Below are 21,531 nucleotides of genomic sequence, written 5' to 3'. Positions count from 1 at the left end.
AAGAGAGGGAATGAAGCATCAACTTGGGACAGCTAGCAATCCAGTGCAGTCCCAGGTGTCACTGGTCTTTGACCCAGGACAACATGTCCTTCTCACCAAGCTGCTTTCCCAGTGCTCATCCCCCAGCCCATCCTGGCACATGAGTTGATTCTTCCCCACATGCAGGATTTTGCATTTCCTGCTGTTGAACTTCCTGAGTTTGTTGTCAGCCCATTTTACTGGCCTGCTCCGGTCCCTTTGAATGGCACTGCATGTAGACTTGGTGAGGATGTTGTCTCTGCCATGCTTCTTTAAGGAAGATGGCCCCAGTGTTGTGTGAAGCCCTGTGCTTGGATGCTAGTGAGTGGCCTCCAGGTGGAGTTTGTGCTGCTGCTCAGAACCCTGCGTGTTGAGCAGCTGGGCCAGTTTTCAGTCCACCTCTCTATCCACTTATCTGATCTGCACTGCATCACTTTTTCTGTTAGGATTTTACAGTGGCAAGAGCCTCCTTGTGAATTGCAAGTGCGTTGGATATATGAAGTCAGGGCTCTCTTGTAAAAAAAAAATAAGAATATAAGGACTTGAAATAATATGTTGGAAATCTGGTTGTAAGTTGTTAAACAATTTGCATCCCCTTAATCAGGCACATGGAAGAATAAGATTTCCTTCTCGTGTGCAAAGGTAAATATGCTTCTAAAATAACTACTGGCATGTGATAGACAGGAATGTGGATACTAGTGCCACTTTTTGTCCTTCATGCTCTCATAAAAAGCTTGGCAGCTGGAATGTGATGGGATTTTCACAGACAGAAATAGTAAGAACTCTTCTGCTTTAGTCTCCATGGAAACTGCAATAACTCTTGACTATGCTTCTGAGGCAGTGAGCACTGATGAAACAGATGCCTAAACTTAAACAAGCATTCTCTTTGTGATCGGCATAAATTCCAGAGAGCACATGAGTCATGTAAAGAGTAGTTTTTAGAGTGTATTGCTGTACTTTAAATTAGAACTTAGCATTTGGGGATTCTTACGATTGGAAGGGCCATGTTATTGTATAACCAGAGCTGTGTTACATGGCCTCACTGTACTCATCTCACTCCAGATGGATTCAGTTTTTGCATTCCTACCCAAACAAAGTTGTCTTGTGGGTGATAGTCACAGTGTTATGTAATTAGCTCTCTTTAAATAGACAGCATTGTAGTTTTCAGGTTACTTGTTTGTTAGAATCTCTGTTTTAATTGGTTTAATGAGTCAGGTTTCGGTGTCATTGCTGGATGTCTCCTAACATTAGAAGAAAGTTGCAAGCCTGTTGGCTTCTCTTCCCTACTGATCAAATGTTTTAGTAATTCTTTCATTTCAGGATTAGCAACCTTTCAGGCTTTCAGGTGTTGAAAATCTAAGTTATGCCCAATGAGGGGATGTTTGTTGCAAAACGCTTAATGTTATCCTGGAACTTCGTTAATATAGAATGTTTGCACACTAAGCTCAAGATTTGCTGTGACTTTTTTTATGATGCTGATTTAAAAAGCATGCTTGTTATAGGAATATCTAATGTTAAAGTTTCAGCTTTTGCCATCTTCAGTCCATTTCATTTATGGAGTCCTCCATTTACAGTTCATGCTAACATATTAATCCTTTTTCTTTCTTATATAAATTGAACACGCAGAGGGTGTTTTAATATTATTTCTTTCTTGAGTTCTAGGTAGAAATTGCAGTCCTCCCAAAAGACAAAGAAACAATCCAACCCTTTTTTTTCTGAACCCTTCAGTATTGTGTGTAAATAGTATTTAATTCCTCTGGTTTCACTCCATTCTCTCTCCCTTAGGTTAATTAAAGATGAATAAGTGTTTACAGCTATGAATATGTTGCAACTACATTCTCTAGAATGGTAATACCTGCTCTATGCTGTGTTTGCCAGCAATCCAGCTCTCTGACTAAAATAAAAACTGTAGAAGAAGGTATCTTATTCCTTCCTGGGCGTATAGAGAAATCTGAAAATCATTTCAAAGCAGAAATGTGTCTTTATTGCCGCAGGCTGGAAGACTATTGTACTCACTTTGGCATCTCCTGACATGTTGTCATTGTGAGTATGAGCTGGAGATTTATCTTAGTCATCATTAAAGTTCTGTGATGGAGACCTCTTCATCAGTTGCCTCAGTGTTAGAGACAAATGACAAGTTACTTGAAAGCCTTCTGCAAAATAAATGTCATCCTCTTCCTCTATGGACCAGTTGTGCAGCTGTGTTTTAGGAGATGAAATACTTTCTACGTAAATGTTAAAGGAAGTTGTGAGCACAGAATTATAAACACACAGATTTGGAGTGGGTTGGGTTTTTTTTGTTGGTTTTTTTTTTGCTGTAAGTGATGAAAGCAGATTTGGAAGTTAAAAACTTATCTAATTTTTGGTAGAGTTCATATATTAAGCGTGAGGTTTTCTAATAATGACTACTGACCTTAATTGAGAACACATGCTTCATTGTGTTAGGTGTTGCCCAAGTACATTATAGAGTTGACCACACAGCTTTTAGATAGTCTTACTGATGCTGTGTAGTGCCATTATTGCTATGAGACTGTTATTATTGACAGAATTACTGGCTTAGAGTCTATTTTAAATCAGTGTAACAAGCATGTTTTTTGATTTTTTGCATAGCCTATCACTTTTTCTTTGTGGGTAATCTTGAATGGAAAGGAAAGAGTTCTAAGTTTACGGATTTTTGTTTCTGTCAAAGCTCCAATTGTTTTAAGAGTTGTATTGTCTTCCTCCTCTTTTGATCTTCTGGTGTCTGTCTGACCTATAGAAGTAGGTTCAAAAGTGCTTGGCTGTAGAGCCTTCTGGTTTCAGTGTATCTGCAGAGCTACTAGCTGTTTCTTGCTCTGCAGAGAGTGCAGATGTGCAGTATTGCTTTGTTGTGCAGTATTTTACCTTCATTGTTATTTGGAATCACTGCACGATGAGACCATATTTTCCTGACATCCTTTATAGAAGCCTATTTATTATGTTTAATATACACCTAAGGTTATCGGCTTTTAGGAGAATCAACAGTTAAAACACTGGGTATGAATAGCCTCAGAACATCAGTTTCAGGCAGAAATTTTTGAATCATGTGATAAGAAAAACAGAATTTCTTCAAAGAGTACAGATAGTCTAGATTGGATCTTTCAGCTTGACTTTAGAAAGACTTGAAAAACTTGAAAAGAACTTTCTGAAAACATGAAAAGATGATGAAAAGAATGCTAATTAATTTCTGTGACTGTAAAAGAAACTTCTGGTAATCCTTCCTATTGCTGATGAACTGTGGCTGTTTGAGAGTGACAAAGCAAAGCTAGCTTGACTTGGAGTTCCAAGCAAGCAGTAATGGAGCATGCTTCTTAAAAAAAAATATATATAAGCATGTAAATATAAGAGGTGCAATAAAAACTATTGTTGTAAATTCTAATGGAAGAGATTAGGTGTTTCTATATTCACATCTAAGATGTTTTCTTTGATTAGCCCATGCAGCCATTTTCAGTGGAGGATGAGCCCTGAGGTTTGGTGCTGCTACAGAATGAAGTTATGCTTGTACTTCCACTCTTTTCTCTCGCTGTCCCTTGTACTCTTGCTGGGTATGCCCCCTCACCTGCATGCTCATACTTTCCCTCTTCTATTCTGCTGTCCTCTTATGTTGCGCTGTCATTCTATACATACGCCCTCCTTCTACAGCTTATTTCTCTTCTCTCCTGTTTTCCCACTCTCTCACGGGTGCTTATCCACAGTCCGTGCTTTTCTCATCTCTCATATGGTTTGTCTGCATTTATCCTGTGCACGGGCTTCACCCACTCCCCACCTCTTGTACATTCCTCTTGCCTGTCACACCCCTGCTTCCCACTGTCACACATTTTCTCTGGGCACTTGTCCACTCACACATGTGCTCTGCTCCCTTTCCTTGTGTATAATTTCCCTTTCTCACAGACGACCTCCTGCATGTGCTCCATTTCTCTATTTCATTCCTTCTCACTTGCAGCACCTTTTCTCCTTTGTATGTCTTCGCTGTATGTTCTGATTGTCCCTTGCTTTTCCCTTCTGTCTTGCTTTTCCTTTTCTCCATTTTCTCCTTTCTCACATGGTTTCCAATCTCTCTCACATTCTCAAATTCCCCATTTCTTGCTCTGCTCTTCCCCACCCCTCACACTTTCAGTCTGTAACCTGAGCCTTCCTCTTCTATCTCTCGCTCTCCTCCTCTCTCCTGCTTCTTCTCTGGCTGGCATTTCCCCTGCCTCACTCTTGCTTTGCTTCTCTCTCTCTCACTTTGCCTCATCCTTGCACTTCTCCCTTTACACTCTCCTCCCCTTTCTCCTGCTTCTCTTCTTTCCATCCTCCTGTTCCCTCTCTCTGTTCTTCTCTGCCCCTCTCCTTATAATGCCCCCCAGCTTTGCTGTTCTTTTGCACGTTCTTTTCCCTATTATGCTTGCTTTTTTTCCATTCTCCCTTTCTTTCGGTCTGTCATCATTTCACCATTGCTTGCATACTTTTCCATCTTGGAAGCATTCTTGAATGCACTTTCCCTCTTGGTCATGCTGTCAGTCTACTTCTTATGCTCTGTGCCACCTTTCTTTGGGACTTTTATACTACTCTATCTGCTTTTGTCTCTTTCATACTCCCGCTCCACTCATCCTCCCTCCCTCCGCTTCTCTCACTTTCCTCACACATTGCCCACCATATTTTCCTTCTTTCCCTCCCTCTTACACTCCTCTCTCATGCTTTCCTTATTTCAGTTGCACACTTCTGCTCTCACATGTTCCTTCATTCTTTTGCACTTCCCTGTCCCAGAGCACCTCGCTTTCCCTTTTGCTGTTTTTCAGCATTGTTTCTTGCTTGCTCCCTTTCACACCTGCTTGCGCTTTCCCTCCCATGTCTTTGGCAGTGTACCTTTGCTGTTTCTCTCGCTCTTTACTGCTCCCTCCACCAGATGACACTTTCTCTCTCTTTCTCTGCTCCTTCTATACCTTCTCTTGTTCCCCATCCCTTCTTCTCTCTTCCTCTCTCATGCCATTTCCCTCTTGGCTCTTGTTTTCTCTCTCTCTGAAATACTTACCCTCTGTGTTAATCTCCTTACATGCTTTTCCTCTCTGACTTGTGCTCTCTTGAAGTGCTTACTCTATTGCCTGTGTTTTCTGATACGCCTTCCATCTGTCACTTATGTGTTTTTCTCTTGCATTTTCCTGTCACACTCTCATTTTCCCATTTTCTGTTCTTCTGTCCCCTTATTCCTCTTGCTTTTCAGTCTTGCATTCTCTCTCTCTTTTGCATTTTTCTTTTCTTGCTTGTATTTCTTCACCTACTTGTGTTTTCTTCTAGTTGCATGTTTCTGCCCTTGTCCGTGTGCTCCTACTCTGGTATACTTTTCCTGTTGCAAGTGCTTTTCCTCTCTTTGCTTTCCTCATCTCCCTTGGGTGCTCACACTCTAGCATGTGTTCACATAATCATCACAGAACAGCTTGGGTTGGAAACTATCTCAAGGATCATCAGGTCTTCTCTCTCATGGTCTCTCACTTCCCTCACCTCTTCCATGCTTCTCGCTCGTAAATGGAGACTCTTGCATGGAGACTCTCCCTCTTGCTTGCACTTTTCCTAGTGTTTCCTCCTTTCTTATTGAGTCCTTCCCGGGCTCTTGCAATTTCTCCCTTTCTTTGCTTCTCTTTTGCAGACATACTTTTTGTAAGTACAGGTAGCGACAGGACTAGAGGAAATGGCTTTAAACTGGAAGAGGATAGATTTAGACTAGATATTAGGAAGAAATTCTTTGCTGTGAAGGTGGTGAGACACTAGAAGTGGTCACCCCTCCCTGGAAGTATTCAAGGCCAGACTGGATGGGTCTTTGAGCAACCTGCTTTAGTGGGAAATGTCCCTGCCTGTAGCAGGGGAGTTGGAACTAGATGATCTTAAAGGTCCCTTGCATCCCATACCTTTTCTATGATTCTGTCTATATCTGATTTCCCTCTGTCTCTGTGGTCTTTCCTACTTTAGAATCTCTGATGCCTGTTTCTTCTGTTTAGTGGTCACAGTCATGAGTTTATCGTTGGACTAGATGATCTTACTGGTCTTTCCAACCCTTATGATTCTGTGATTCTCTCACTTGGTAAAGGTGGTCACCTAGTAAGTAATGTGATGACATTTAATGCCTTTTTTTTTTTTTTTGTCTTGGTTCTTAACAGAACAGATCAGACAGATCTTTGGCTGCATTGCCCTCTCTCATCTCTCTCATCCTTTTCTTCTCAACCTCACTATTGCATGTGATCTGGCTTGTCCACTTTCCCTCTTATGTGCTTCACCTCTCATTTGTGCAATCCATTTCATGCCATTGCTTCTTCTTGTGCCTTTTCTCCAGTGCTTTTTTTCTTGTTCTTTAACTCTCCTGGGTTTGTTTTCTTAGCCTTGTATGTGTGCTTTCCTTTCCTCTTGCCTGCGTACACTTTCCCTTTCTTGCACATGCTTCTTTTCCCATGGGAAGGGGCTGTTTATCAGGGAGCATAGGGATGGGATAAGGGATAAAAACGGCTTTAAACTAAACAAGAAGAGATATAAAATAGAAATACAGAATAAATTTTTTCTGTGTTGAATGTGTGTGTGATTTAGCTCAACTGCATATGCCACTTGCTTGTCCCACTTGCTCATGTTCCCTGTCTGTAAGTGTTCTTCTATGATGCTGTACTTTTCTTTTTGTTCTTTATGCATGAATCACATTGTTTTCTGCTTGTGTTTTTTTTCTCTGTACCTCTCTCTTATTTTCCTTCCCTCACTATTGTACATATCTTGGGCTTCCCTCACTTTGGAGTTCTTGGCACACTTCCCTCTCTTCTTTCATGCTTATGTTCACTCTCTTTGTTTGGCTTTCCCTCTGTCAACACATTTCCCCTCTCTCATTTTTTGCACACTCCACCATTCTTTCCTAACATGGCCTCCCTTTTCCCTCAGGAAAGTATCATGCTTTCCTTCTTACGTATTCTTTCCCTTTTTTCATGTGCTAACTACAATCTCTGCTGCATCCCATCCTTCTCTAACACGCCTTTTCTCACTCAAGCGTTTCCCTTTTCTTGTGCACTCTCTCGCACATTTTGCTTCTCACAGAAGTTAACTCCTGCTTTCACTTTTCCTCCTTCATGAAAACTCGCTCATTTTCTCTTTCTTGCACCTTCTCTCACTTCTCATTTTCTCATGTTTTCCTTTTCATGCAAGCTCCCCATTTCTAGCATGCTTTTTCTCTCATGCATGCTTTTATTTTTTGCATGTGCTTTTCTCCATCTGTCAAATGGTTTCCCTTGCTCTTTCTTGCACACTTTTTTCTTATTCACAGATGCAGCCTCTCTCTTTCTTCTCTCTCATGTTCCTTTCCTTCTCACAGCCTCAAGTTTTCCTCTCTCTTGCACACACACTTTCCATCTCTTTGTACTGTATGCTTCCTCTCTGTCACATCAGCAGGTTTCCATCCTTCATGCAAACCCCTCACTCCTTCACTTTCCTTCTGTTTATGTGTTCTGACTATTGAATACTTTTCTTCTCATGCAGCCCCTTCTCTTTCTTGCTTGTGTTGTCCTGCGTATAGTCCCTCTCTCTTGTACTCATTCCCTTGCACTTTCCCTTCTTCCTTAGTGAGCTTTCCCTTGCCCCCAGACTTGCATGATAACCCTTCTCATATATGCTTTTCCTCTCTTGCTGCAAATTTATTTACCCTTAAGCTTCCATGTCCTCCTTTACACTCTTTCTCTCATATACTTTTCCCCTTTGTTCTGCTTGGTTTCCCTCTGTCATACACATCCCCTTTCTCCTATGGGTTCTCCCATTTCACTTTTGCTCTTACGCGCCTTTTCATCCTCATGCTTTTCTCTTCCCTCTTGTGCATGTTCCCCCACCTTCACTGCATTCCTTCAGCCACATGCTTTCCCTGTGCAGTGCATCTTCCCTCTCCATGATGGAAGGAGAGGATGCTCTTCCTCTTCAACTGCCTCATACCATTTTTCTCTGGTGCTTGCTCTTCCCACTCCCTCATGGATTTCTCCCTTCCTCTTTCTTAGTCTTTTCCTCTCCCCTACATGCTCAGTCTTTGCTGTCTCTTGCATACTTGCCATTTCTTGCATACTAGCCCTATCTTGCATGCTTGCTCTCTCTTCTGTGCAATTTTCTGCCCAGTCTGTCACAGTTTTTCTCTTTTGTGTGTGCATACCATCTTCTTCTTTCATACATTCTCTCTCTCATGGCTTATATCTTTTTCCTGTGCCTTCTCTCTTTCTTGCATGACTTTTCTTGCACTGACGCTTTTCCTTTTGTTCACTTCTCATGCACTCATTCTCTGTCACATGGACGTTCCCACATGTCCTCCTCTCTTACTCTCCCATACGTGTACTTCCCTGTTCTTTCTGTGCCTTGCTCTTCCTCTTTCTCTCATGTGCCATCACCCAGTTAATTTTGCTCTGTATGTGCATATGCCGCAAGTCCGTCTCACGTTCTCACATATGCAGGCTTCCTTTCCCGTTCTTGTGACACTGTCCCTGTCTGTTACCCTTTACCTTTCTCCCTCTGGCAGTTTTACCCTGTGCCTTCTGTTTCTTTATGCATTCTGTTTATCCCTTGCCTGTTTTCTTGCCTCTCCATTTTCCCTGTTTCTCACATGCATTTTTCTCTCTCCTTTTGCTTTGACTGCCTTGCACTTTCCTTTCCATGCACTCTTACTTATCACCCATTTTACACACATTCTCTGTCTCAGGCTTTGTCTGCATATGTTTTTGCCCTCTTGCATGCCCTTTTTTGCATGCTTTCCTTCTCTCTCTTGCATGTGCTGTTGTCACCTCTCTCTCATGTCTGCTTGCCTTCTAGACTGCATGCAGTTTCCCTCACTTTCATGCTTCTCCTCCTTATCTTAGAAGGAATAAAGAGGAAATTTTTTTTCTCTCTGTCATGCAAACACAGTCCCTTTCTCTTTCAGCCATCTTTCCTTTCTCTCTGTCATGTTCTTTCCATTTGTCTTGCTTTGGGGCCCTCCCCTTTTCTCATGTGCTTACATGCTATTCCTCGCTCTCTAGAGCTTTCCGTAAACAGAACCACTTCTTACCTCTCAGCTTTTATTGCTGAGTGTGTCATATCACGGAATGTTCCTTTGGTCAGTCTGGGCTGGCTGTTCTGGCTTTGCCTACTGCAACTTCTTGTGCACTCATACAGTCCCTGGCTGAGGGGCAGCATGTGAAACATAGAAAACCTGATGTTGAGCAACCACTGTTGAACAAGAGTTAGAATGCTGACATAATATCAACACTTTTTTAGTCATAAATTCAAAACAGCATATGAGCTATGAAGAGTTGACTCCACCCCAGCCAGAGCCAGTATACCCTCACTGTTCAGCTTTTTCTCTCTGGATCTTGCATGTACATCTCCTTTCTCTTGCATGCTTTTTCACACCACCTTGTTCTCTCCCTCTTACTCTCTTACAATTATCTCAGTTGTCCCTTTTTCTCTCTACTGTTTTCTTGAGTTCTGGGGCTTCTCTTTTACTTGCATGCACTTCTTTCTCCCTCTCCCTCCCTCTACTAGCTGTTTCCCTCTTTCCCTTACTAGCTCTTTCCCTCTGTTGCATGTTTTTGCTTATGCATTTGCTTTTTCTTTGCCTCACACTCTTTGCCATTCATTCTTTCTGCCATGATCCACTGCTCACTTGTGCTCTTTCCCATTCACTGCTTTTTCCTTTGTCTTGCTGTTATTCCTCCTATTTACCCCTTGCTGTGTTTCCCTCCCTGTTACTGTCTCTCCTAATCATTCTTTCCTGGACTCACTTCCCTTCTTTCCTGTTCTTTCTCAGACTCTCATCCCCTTCCTCACTGTCCCTACCACTGCCTTCTGCCCCCTGCTCTTTTCACTCTTCTTTTCCCCTCTGTTTCTACCATTTATGCTCTTAATCTGTGTCCCCTCTTGTTCCTCCTTTCCTCTATAATGTTGAATTTGTCCTAGTGTGTCTCTTTACCTCTTGCTCAGTCTTTTCACTTTGCCTTTTTGCTTTTGCCTTCCTCCCTTACTTCGCTTTCTGCCCCTCATATCTATGTGTGCTATTCCCATCTCCCTCTCCTTTCTTGTTTGCTTGCTGTCTTACCTTTGCTTTTATTTCCGTGTGCCTGACGCTATTTGCTTTTTCCCCCTATCAGCCACACATTTCTTTCTTTAGTCTGCTTCTATTTCTGTCTTTGCCTCAGTGGTCTGTCTGTGCTCGTTTCCAAACCTCTCTTCTTGCTTACTCTTCGCTATTTTTTACCTTGCTCATTCATTCTTTCTGCATCTTTTCTCCTTTTCCTCATATTTTCCTATGTCCTCATATCCTCTTGTTTGCCTTCTGCCTCTTTTCTCCTTCCCTGCACTTCTTTCTTCATGCCTGCCTTCCCTTTTCCTTCTTTGCTCCTTGCTTGCTTTTCCCTCGCTTCTTTCTGCGCTCCACCTTTGTCTCTTCGCTCCCTCCCAATCATTTCTCTCCCTTCCCACTCACTCTGCCAGTCCATCCCTCCTTCATGCTCTTCCCTTTGTCCCTCTCCACACTTCTCTGCCCACTGTGCTTCTTTCCTTTTTCTTCCTCTTTCCTTTTTCTTTCCTCTTTCTCTTTTCTCTCTCACTATCTCTCCATACTGCCTCTCCCCCTCCTGCCATTGCACAAGTTTCTCCCTCCTCTCTGTCACTTCCACAGCCCTCCTCCCTTGTACATGCAGTTCTCGCCATGCACATTCTCTATTCCTCCCCTTTCCCTCCTCTCCTTCTCTCTGGTCTCTGTTATTCCCTCTGAAAGCTGTTCAGATAGCTGTTTCTTGTTCCCCTCACTCTTCCCTACTCCATTTCCCTGCTATCACTCTTATTCCTTCTGTCCCCATTTCTTTTTTTCCTTCTGTCCATCAGATGATGTTCAGATCTCTTCAGAGCTGTTTCTTCATGTTCCTTCATCACTGAGCATACTCACATTTCAAAGAGTCGTATCCTCTGTACTCCACATTTTTTTATTGGACCCCAAGGTGAGAGCTTTACAGTATCACCAAAGCTACAGTGTGAAAAATCCCGTGCTATTTTCCTGCATTCTGCTCAGTTTGAGTCTGTTGAGGAACAATATCTGTAATGAGTATAGCATCTTCCTCCAAAATCAAAGAGCTCTGGCACCTAATTTCTTGCCTAATTGAATAAATTTCTGTTTACTCTTGCTTTTGTGCTCTGTGGTATTAAAACTGTCTCATCATTTTCAGAAATGCTAGAGTGTGGGTTTACAGATCCTGCAGTACTCCGTTCTGCTTGCAGGAGAGAGTGTGTGGCCCTACAATCTTTATGTTACTGTTGAGCATTGTTTTTAATTATTCAACTTCATGCAAATTATTCATAACTCCAACACTCCTGTAAACTTGCCAAAGGAAAAGAACGTGTGATACTCAGGCTTAATAGTGACATCGTTGCATAATCCCAGGAGTATGTCTCCTTGCTCTACAAGGAATAATGAGGCTATGCAGAGGAGTCTACTGCATGTTGCACCAAAGAGAAAACTGAAGAAAGTTGGAAGCTGTATTCATCTCTCTTTTCAGTACTTTGGAAATTTCTTCCTCATAATTCAGAAATAGAAATATTCTGCTGAAGCATAGTACCAGCTTTATTTCTTTCCTACGATTAGCAGGGGCTGTGTGATGCTGTTGGATTCTTGGTGGTTTATATTACTGCTGAGGCAGAAATGTTGTCATCCAGAAAGGTGCTTCCTGAAGTAGAGGGCCATATTTGTACATTTCCTCTTACATAGAAATGTTTTTAGATGTAAGCTGTACATTAGCTGTTGTTCATGGTCTTGCCTTGCTATTTTTCCTGAGTTTGTATATTCGCACATTGCTGGAGATTTTGCTGAAATTTTAAATCACATTGCAAGAATTCAGACAGCAGCCTATGCTTACAATCATGTTGAGGTTTTAAGCTACGTGTGTGTCAGGTTATTGTTGTTAGGTATTGTGAAAAGTGAAATCAACCTTATGAATAACACTGTCAGGTCTTTGCTTTAAGTAATGTGATGAGGTTCTTTAAGAAAACACAATTTATGCTTGCTGCCATTTACACGAAGCCATATAGCAGAAAGGCTTTGAGTTCTTTTCTTCTTCTCTGACCAGTTTTACTTGGCACATATGTGTGATAGGTCAGCATGGTTGTTTCCTTCTGGTCCAGTGTTCTTTGCTAGCTGATATGATTTTGCTTGTCAAATGCATGGGATATGAGCAGCCAAAATTCTATCACAGTACTCTCTGATACTTACGGATTTGAGCTCAGAGCATGTCCTTATAGTCCTTAACAAAGCTTAATGTTACAAAGCATGGTCAGTCTGGCAGGATTCAAGAAACTTGCAAACAGACTGCACATAGCATCTTACTGCATTTCCCTCATTTTTCTTGAGTTTCTTCCATGAGATAATCTCGATTTGTTACTGGGTCTGATAGTTGTTCTGAAGAATTATTTGTTCTTCTAATAAGACAAGTATTAAAATTTTGTTCTTATTAATTCTCAGGTGGATAGGATGAGTGAAACAATGTTCAGAACAAAGCAAAAAGGAAAGAACATTTTTCACGTCTTTCTTTAAGTAGATCATGTTTGGAAAGTGCCTTGAAATCCAAGTTCAAAACAGATTTCAGCTTTTATATTGAAATATTAGAATTAACTGTGGCAGATCTAAGATAAAACCACAAGTGGATAAACTTCCTTTGTAGTCACTGGAGAACAAGGACGTATACTACTCATTTGTGGGTAGAATTAAAGTGAATTATTTTGGAAATGCTTATGCTTTTGTTTTCAGTGTGCTAGTTACTTATCCACATTGTCTAATGATCTAGTCATACGTGCTGTAGAAGTAATACATGAAAGAATATGGCAAATGAAAATGATATGATTTGGAACTTAGAAAATCCTCAGTCCATTGTTGTTTATGGTTCTAACTGCCAACACTTAGTGCTCCATTTCTCTTTTAGAGGTTTAGAGGCTTTCAGATGTGTCTAATCAGTAGCATGCAGGAGTTGTGGGAATGCATGGATGTTGACCGTGGTAAGCCAAGATGGCTAATGGCAGCTTCTGCTTCTGGACCACATCTGCTGATGTATGCAGTGGTCTGCTCTATTCCGTGTTATTGAAGGTTTCTCCTTTGTTGTGCTGGCTGCTGATGGTTAGAAGTCTTGGCTGAATTTCCTTTCACCGACGATACAAATTCCAGAGTACAGTGACAACCTGCAAAGAATTATACTGGCTTCCATATCTGCATAACATCAGCTGAGCACTGCTTGCTGAAGCAGTTGTTGTACTTGTAGAGCTTCTCAGAAGTGACATTCCCTTCTGGTCTGATGCACAGCATTTGGTCAGCAGGAAACATGAACTATAAAAATTAAGAGAATTTTTGCTTATATTTGAGCAGAATTTTTTTCTATTCTGGCTGCAGGTTTGTTTTGTTTTGTTTTGTTTTTTTTTACCATTGGTTTTCAGTCTTTGTGCTGTGGCCAACAAAAATGGACTTCTTGGCTCAGGCAGCTGTGGATAGGACTGTACGTGGGATGCTCTCCTTCTGCTTTTATCCAGGATTTTCCTATCTTCTTTTCTCACACTGCTTCTTAAAGTGCATAAGTTCTTCTCAAATGTGTTTGTTGTTATTGGGGCGGCAGGAGTAATTTGAGGAGGGAGCTGTTATATTAGTTAAGCCACAAGATTAAAAATAGCTGCTGTAATGGAAAAATACAAGAAAGAGCTGACTCTGTCCTCTGTGCGAAAGAGTGAGTATTAAATAATTTGTGCCTCCTCTCCCTAGAAATGCCTTGTGCCACTGTTCATTTACCCTGTTGGACGGTATATTCTGAACTGGTCAGTCTGAATTCAATTAAGTAACATGGTAACAAACTATTTTAAGTCTCTGCATAGCCTGCCTGTCTGGAACAGTCTTTGGATGGAATGCTTGTTTACACCTTCAGCTGAGATGATAAAGAGCTGTTTGTTTACAAAGGGGACAGGAAAGCCTGAAGGTGCACCTTAACAGAAAATCAAGCTAAAAATTTCCTTCTTGTTCCCTGCTTATGTGATGCTGATGTAAAATGCTTCAGGCTCTTTTCTACTGGGAGTCTTCAGAAATGCTAAGTGGATTTTGGGAGGATACTTGCAGAAAATTGACTAATGTTGAGCTTCAAAATAATCAGGAGTTTTGTTTTGCTTGTTAGGAATTTTAATTATTTGCTTATACCTTATTGCTTTAAAGTCTGAACCTGTGACAACAAGAGCAGCCTGATTTAACTTTGTTGGTTTTCTTGAAGCTGAACATGTTAACACTTCCTAAGGATTGACCTGAGTAGAGGTTTGATGGGGAAACTTGAAGCATGGCAACAGGCACATACAGTCACTAGATACACATACACCACAGAAGTAGTATGACAGAGAAGACATATCAAGCAGAGTTCATCATTGGCTGTCACAGCTTAAGTGGAGAAAGGGGGATTGGAGAGTCAAAGATAACTGTTGGAAAGGAGTGGCTTCTTTGTGTTGTAGAAATGAGGATTGTGTTGCAGTGCTGTCTAGAGTACTGGTTAGCTATCGCTTTGACTGCAACCCTGAAACAGACCTGGATATTTGTGCTAGTGAAGTGCTTTCTCTTTCCTCTAAGAGAAGGTAGAGTCTGAGCCAGTGAAGTTCAAAAGACGCCCATTCCTTTATGAAAAATCAGTATTTGGGGAAATGAGCACATGCAAGGCATGAACTGGGAAAGTGGGCATCTTTCAAGACTGGTCAATTTTTAGAAGGAATTTGTAGGCTTTATTAAGGGACAGATGGTGTCTTGCCCTAAGAGTTGCTATTCAGTCCTGGCCCAGAATCATACTAGATGAGAGTAGGGCATATGGGAGAAACATGGCACATTTATTCTTGCTTGCAAAACTAATGGGTATTTGGTTAGAACTTGGAACTCTTATGGATTATAGATACTCTGAATTCAAATTGACAGGTGGAGTGCTGTGGAGTTTATTTCTGGCTCAAACCTTTAACTAATATGTAGAAGACAGGTTAACAGAGTACCAACTGTTTCTCAGAGAGCACTGAGCAGAGATCTCGTAATATGAAACTGCAGGAAGACTAGAAAATAACACTAGTATAATAAAAAATCCAATACAGTAAAAATTACCTACAAATATGCATATTCAGTATCCCTAGTGAGAGGTAATCGACGCAGTGAAGTGCAGCCAGAACACAGGAGATAGAAGGACAGAAATGCTGGGGTTTGACTTCTGCTGAAAGTATTCTTAGTGAACCCTCCCGACATACATTCTCCATCTCAAACAGTGATAACACTGTGGTATTCCTCACTGACATGTGTGCATTTTCCTAAAATGTCTATTTAATTTTGTGGTCAAATATGAAAACAGTGTAAAGTAATGTGTTTCTGAATTCCTGTGGAAGCATTCATAGGGCTGCCTGTGGAGCTTTTTAGCTTTATTTAAAACTACAAAATTTGTGGTTCCATCTGCCAGATATTCTGTATAAATGGGAAACGTGCTTTTCCAAGAGGGGTGCTTTTTCTTTCGTGATTTTGACACCATATTTTTTCATTTTACAGACCTTATATAACCCATTTTAATAGTATGTTAGACACGGGGATTGAGAGGTGAAAGATTTGTTGGCAGTACATTGGCAATCATTATTTAGGAGATACAAAGAAGCAGGAAAAACGTTAGTATAATTCCTTGGCGATCTTTTTCTGTTTAATAAATATTCAATTAAAAGAAAGGGATTTTGTTGGAAGCCGTTATATGCTCTAGACTATATTTACTGTTTGCAGTCAATATACAGAAAGATTGATAATGTCAATCTGTATTGTTATGTGAGTTAAGTCTCTGAAAGCATTTGTTTTTATAGATCTAACAGTTTCGAGCATCAATCTTATATGAAATTTGGGTACGCATTGTCAGCCTCTTCAATTAAGCTTGCTAAATGAGCTCTGTATTAGTGGTTGGGCTTGCAACAAAGCAACAAACCTCCTGCACTATGTATGTCTAGACATTGAACTGGTTCTATTAGAACATGGGATTAGTATATCTAATTTATATCCCTCTCTTTCTGCTCTTCTTCAAATATGAAAAGGAGTTAACTGCTGCAGAGACAATTCAGTATGGAGAAATTACAGGTTGATGCTTTAGATGCGTCCTGCTTCCTGCTTTTATTTTCACTCTGGAAGCACAGAGGAATTACCAGGGTATTCATTACTGGCTAATCTAGCTGCCAAATGGTAGGGCAGGTGCATGCCCTTCTGCAGCCATCCTTCTCTGCTCTCCTAGTGGCTCTTCTGGAGTAACAGAATCCAGCTGAAATAACTGGATTGCCTTGGTCACATTAGTAGCCGCAGCCTGGTTCCTGGGCACTGATTTCCTTGTAGCCTTGCTAAGCCCTCTACATCCCCTGCTGTCACTCTCTGTGTGTATAAAGAGGAGAAGGAGCTGATAAAGCCATGACACTTAGATGTTCAGCAAAGTGGGTGCCCAGCAGAAGCACCAGGTGCAGTCCTAAGAACTAAGGTGTTGCTTTAGCATCAGGGTAGCAGAGTTGTACTAACTGCTTGTGCTCAGAAATTCCAGTGTAACAACGGGCCTGTGACTTGCCATGCCAGCTGCTACATACACCTAATTATCTCGCTCTTGAACCTCACTAACAGTTTAACTTGGAAACAGTTTGCTTCTGTTGCCTTCTCTAAATAGCTCTGCTGCATTGTACTGTGAAACCATCCTGAGATTTCCCTCTGCAGGTAGGTGACTGTGTTTTGTTCAGAGATTAATTGAGTGCTGAGACCTTTTGCAAGTAAATGTATTATCCAAGCAGTAAGTGGTTCATTATTTTTACTGCATCAAACTAGAGAAAGAACAGTAGCATTCACTTACTGACTTGGGGATTGCTTGCTAGTAATCATAATCCAAAATTAGATAATTTAAATGTTAATGATCAAGATTATTGTGAGCTCTTGTTCCAGTATGAAATGTGAGTATCTGAAATATTTTATCTGCCTAATTTTTGAGTCAAAAAAGTAAATTCCACTCAAAATAACCTTAGAACCAATTTCTTTATGATTTTAAAAGGAGCCACTAAAAATGCCACAAAGTCATAATTGATTTGTAATTAGGAGCTTTCTTTCAGTGGAGTACTAACAGTGTTATTAGGTAAACATGAATTGGGAAAAATATATGAATTGAAAATTACATTTAAGAAGCAGGGTTCTGATAAGACCTAGATGTATAACTTCTCTCTTTTACAATTCCATTGAAAATCCTATTGTGGAACATAATAAATGGAAAAGCCACAACCACCAATAGCCTTCATCTAGGTTTGATCAAATGCTTTTTTTTTTTTTTTTTTTTTTTTTTTTTAATTCTAAGAAATTGATTTTAAAATTTCCTGTTTGCATATCTCACTCAAAAGAACATTTCCTTTGTTTATTTAGTTGTATTATCAAACTACTAAATAGTGCTTTTTACTCATAGCAACATGAAAACAGCTAAGACTGAGTGAAATGCAGCTTATTTACTCTTTGTCAGCAAAGTCACTTATTAAACATAAAGCTAGTTATCTGTACAAGCTCACTGAAGACTAAAGTAGTTTTGCAGAAGAAGGAAGGAGCCATATTCACTCCCCAGTCCCTTTGGCTAAGCAGCAAGGAAAATGGTTATCTGTGAAATGAATGCATGCTTTGCAGTCATGTGCTCCTGCTGTTCTGAGTTCATTTTTCAGCTCTGCTTTCATGATCTGTTCAGTTCTTCCTTCCACTGAAAGCCTTGGGAATTTTACTCTTGATTTCACTGGAAAACAGGACTGTATCCTAATTATTTTGATTTAAGGAATAATAAGTTCAGTGGTTCATGTAAAATACTGCGTTCTGTTGCTTGCTTAGTTATAAGTGACTGATTTGCATCTCACAGAAGTGCTAGTCATCTCAAATTTTTATTATTTGGAACAAGATCATAATTAGAAACTGGGAGGAGCAGAAAGATTCTCAGACAAGAATTTCAGTGTAAATCATTTCCACTTTTTGCCGATGTGTTCTTTTGTGGACTGATGAAGTAAAATACTTTGCTGGGGGAAGAAAAATGTTGTGTGCATTAATCCTATGAAAAAGCTTTGTTCCTTCCCTTTGTCTGAACAGGTAAGCATCTGAACTTGCTGTGAGTTATTCACAGCAGATGTGGTTTGGAGAAAGGGGACACATGCCAACCTGGTACCACTGCCAAGATGTTGGCACCTTAGAAGAGGGAGAACAGTTGAAGTGCAGAAAACCATTTCATTTCCATTTCTACTTGACTCCCATCAACCACAAGAATAGCTCAGTGTGGCATATTTGGCCCATGTAGGTTGATGTGGGATGGCCATCCCTTGTAATGATGTGGCCCTAGCTAATCTCCTTTGACAGGAACATAGTATATTGGTCATGTGAGCCTAAGAACACAGCGTTCTCCGGAGGGTGGTTAAGCTGCTCTTGCAAAGGTTTTTGATAGCACAGTTTTTATATTGCTCTATATGTTTCTGGTTGTGGGCAGCGGTGCACTCTGACACTTTTTGTGCTCTTTATGAGGAGAGCTGGCTCCATCTGATCATCTGCTGTACGGGTAGGCAGCTTTGTGGAGGGGTGCTGAAGTCTTTCTTTTCTGCCTTGACAGGCAGACCTTGTGGAAGGGCGCTGGAAGGCCAACAAGAGATGAAGCTGTCTTGAAACTACTTAATGGAGTCTTAAACAATTAGAACAAAGTGTGTTAAAACAAAGAAACTTCTACATCTGAGGTGAACTACTGCAAACACTAAACATCATTAACACACAGCAGGATATATAGAGGTGGTAAAGAAAAGCATTCCTAGTTTCATCACTGCACCAGTAATCAGTTTTCTAACACACAGTGGAGATTTGTGAATATTCTTGGCGATGTGAACTAATGCTAAAGAGTGAATGAATCAGGATGTGTTTTGCCTGAGAATGAGCTCCTCTGCTTTTTCTTGCAGGAATTCTGCAGCAGTGGGTCATGGGTGTTTCTGCTACGCGCTGATGCGTTCCATCCCAGTTGCCCTCTACATCGTTTTGGTGACAGGCCTGCGGTACCACCTGTTCATATGGAGCGTCTTCTCGCCAAAGCTGCTGTACGAGGGAGTGCATGTGTTCATCACGGCCGCTGTCTGCTTGTTCTTTACAGCCATGGACCAGAACCACTCTCAGAAGGTGCAAGACTGAAAATAAGAGTGTAGCACACAGTTCTGTACTGCAATGCCTTGTGTGTCTCTGGAATGGAAGAATTGTTGTTCAAATTGTTGTGCAGAGTGTGAAGAACAGTGTTGTGTATTTTAGCCAGTTCCACATAGGGCTTGAAGGGCTTGTCCCGTGTTACAGTTTGCTTTAAAAATGCTGAATTGAAATAAACTGTTTTATCTTATCGTAGATAATTCTGTTCTTTAGCTGTCATTATGACGATGCCTGAATAAGTGATTTGCAATTATCACATGACAGTCAGTTTTGCTATATGCCAAATATCGAGTTGTATTTTTAATATGTAACTTGGAAAGTATCTAACACTGATTTTTTTTTTCCCAATTCTTTAATGAATTTGGAGGCTAGATTTAAATGAACTTTCTTGAGTTTTAAAGAAAGATACTCTCTTTGGTGAAAAGATGAACACTATGTCTCATATTAAGTCATTCTTGAGCTTCTGGCTTTTTTTCATCAGTTTTTATGTCTGGCTCTTTTCACTGACTTGGAAGATGAAGAAGCAAAAGTTCATTAAATGCTGCCCCCCCCCAAATCTTGTAGCCTTATATAAGGGTTACGCTAACCCTAAATCATAAATCTGTATCTATTTGTAAATGTGAATGTGGTTTCTTTTTTTCCAAGATACTGACAATGAGAGATTTTTGTTTCACTTATCTATATAATAAACATGTAGGAAGAAGGCACTAGTAAAGGCAGTGAGTGTAGACAAAAAAAAAACCCAAAACACTAAGTGATTTGATCATAGAAACTTGAAAAAAGGCCTAACTGTTCAATGTTTTTGGTTTAATTAAAATAATTGCATACACATAAATGCAATTTGAATTTCAAAAGGTGGTTCTTGATGTAGGTATGAAGCAGCTGATCACAGGCACTGAAAAAATATTTTGCACATGTGATTTCTTTTTTAGCTTCTTACACTATGGCATCATAAAAATATGCAAGATGTCTTGTCGCTGTTCAACAGAGCTCATTAGCCATAAGTTTTGTTTTGTTCCTTGTGTATCAAACATATAATTAAATAATTCATACAGATATCTCAGGTAAGAGAACTTTTTTGCTTTTTTGTTGTATTTTTGTTTTGTTTTGTTTTGTTTCCTAGACAGCATTTTTATCAAAGGCAGTATTTTCTTCTTGAGTGCAGTCATTAACTGTGATAGATTTCCATCTGCATTTCTGTACTTCAGGCACTGGATGAGAAACAGTAATGGACTGACAAAGTAATAAATCTTCTACAGAGTTCATTTACTCCTAAAATATTGCACTTCTTTTTATTAACATTTAATTGGTAAACCAGGTTGGTGGCTGCTGCACTGAAGGTTTGGTCATGTTTTCTAGTTTGGAGTTGTAAACCATGAGCAGGGGCAAAGCTCAGTGGGCTAAGGTACCAGAGGGATACCAGGTATGTCTACATCACCTTCCTCTTAGTGTCATATGTAGCCACCACACACTCCTGACCGCGTTTTCCTTGCTCCTGTCAGGAAGATAGACACTGATAGGTATCCTGATCATCAGGATAAAGGAAAGACTGATCATCAGTCTTTACTTTTATTTTTTCCCTCATGTTTTTGTCCATGTTAGCAACCATTAGGATTTGATTTAAATATATTAGAGGTATATCAAAAGAGGAGCTCATGGAGAGATTCACTGTTTGCTGAAAATCTGAAATTAAAATGCTTTTAAGCCCTAGGTCAGTGACAGCACATTTATAAGGATCACTTAGATGGTTTTCATATTGTATTTCAGCAAGTCTCTAAAAAACAATTTTCTGGTATTTATACATGGCACCTATCTTAATAATAGGCCATCCTGATCACTAGTGAATTTTTTTTTTTGACTGTATGACAGTAAAAATTCAAGAGTTCTTGCTGTGCTGTGCTGTTCACCTATCTGCTGGGTCTGGAGCATCATTCACTGTGACCTCTTATGAGCTTGAAAATTCAGTGTTTTAGATAAATCGTTTTTCATTTAACTTGTGGACATGATGGATGGAAATCACACTGCAGCTGCAGGGAAAGCCAGAGGAGGACATTGGGGTAGGAAGCACACCATCACAATGGAATATTGAAAATAGTTTGTGTTTGGCATGTCCTACGCTTGTACCATGGTCATCACTCTCAGTAATTGTCTGGTAACTTGTTGCCTAGCAACAGGATGGAGATTATTAAAACCTCTGTTTACTTAGTTAAATCCTAAGCAATTCCTAATGCTACTATAGAAGGTGTATCTAGGTGGTTTGCCTCAAAGGCAAAGGTGCTAATGATGAGATGAGAGGGGTTAGG

General features: G+C 40.3%; 1 protein-coding gene across 5 annotated transcripts in view; it reads left to right on the top strand.

Moving 5' to 3' along the window:
* Positions 1 to 20,284, top strand: part of PIGG (phosphatidylinositol glycan anchor biosynthesis class G) — an 86,129-nt gene extending 65,845 nt beyond the window's left edge. For 3 of the 5 annotated variants that reach the window (XM_052700644.1, XM_052700642.1, XM_052700640.1), the window contains one exon: positions 18,994 to 20,284. In XM_052700644.1, coding sequence (XP_052556604.1) covers positions 18,994 to 19,219 — 226 coding nt within the window. In that variant the 3' untranslated portion in view covers positions 19,220 to 20,284. Of the gene's footprint in view, positions 1 to 18,656; positions 18,778 to 18,993 lie in introns of all 5 variants that reach the window. The other 2 variants (XM_052700641.1, XR_008210496.1) reach the window with 2 other exon arrangements.
* Positions 20,285 to 21,531: the final 1,247 nt, after the last annotated feature.

This window comes from Tympanuchus pallidicinctus, unplaced genomic scaffold, assembly GCF_026119805.1.
Source record: "Tympanuchus pallidicinctus isolate F22 unplaced genomic scaffold, pur_lepc_1.0 scaffold4, whole genome shotgun sequence".
In the NCBI taxonomy this organism is placed as follows: Eukaryota; Metazoa; Chordata; class Aves; order Galliformes; family Phasianidae; genus Tympanuchus; species Tympanuchus pallidicinctus.
This window is presented reverse-complemented; position numbering and strand designations above follow the sequence as displayed.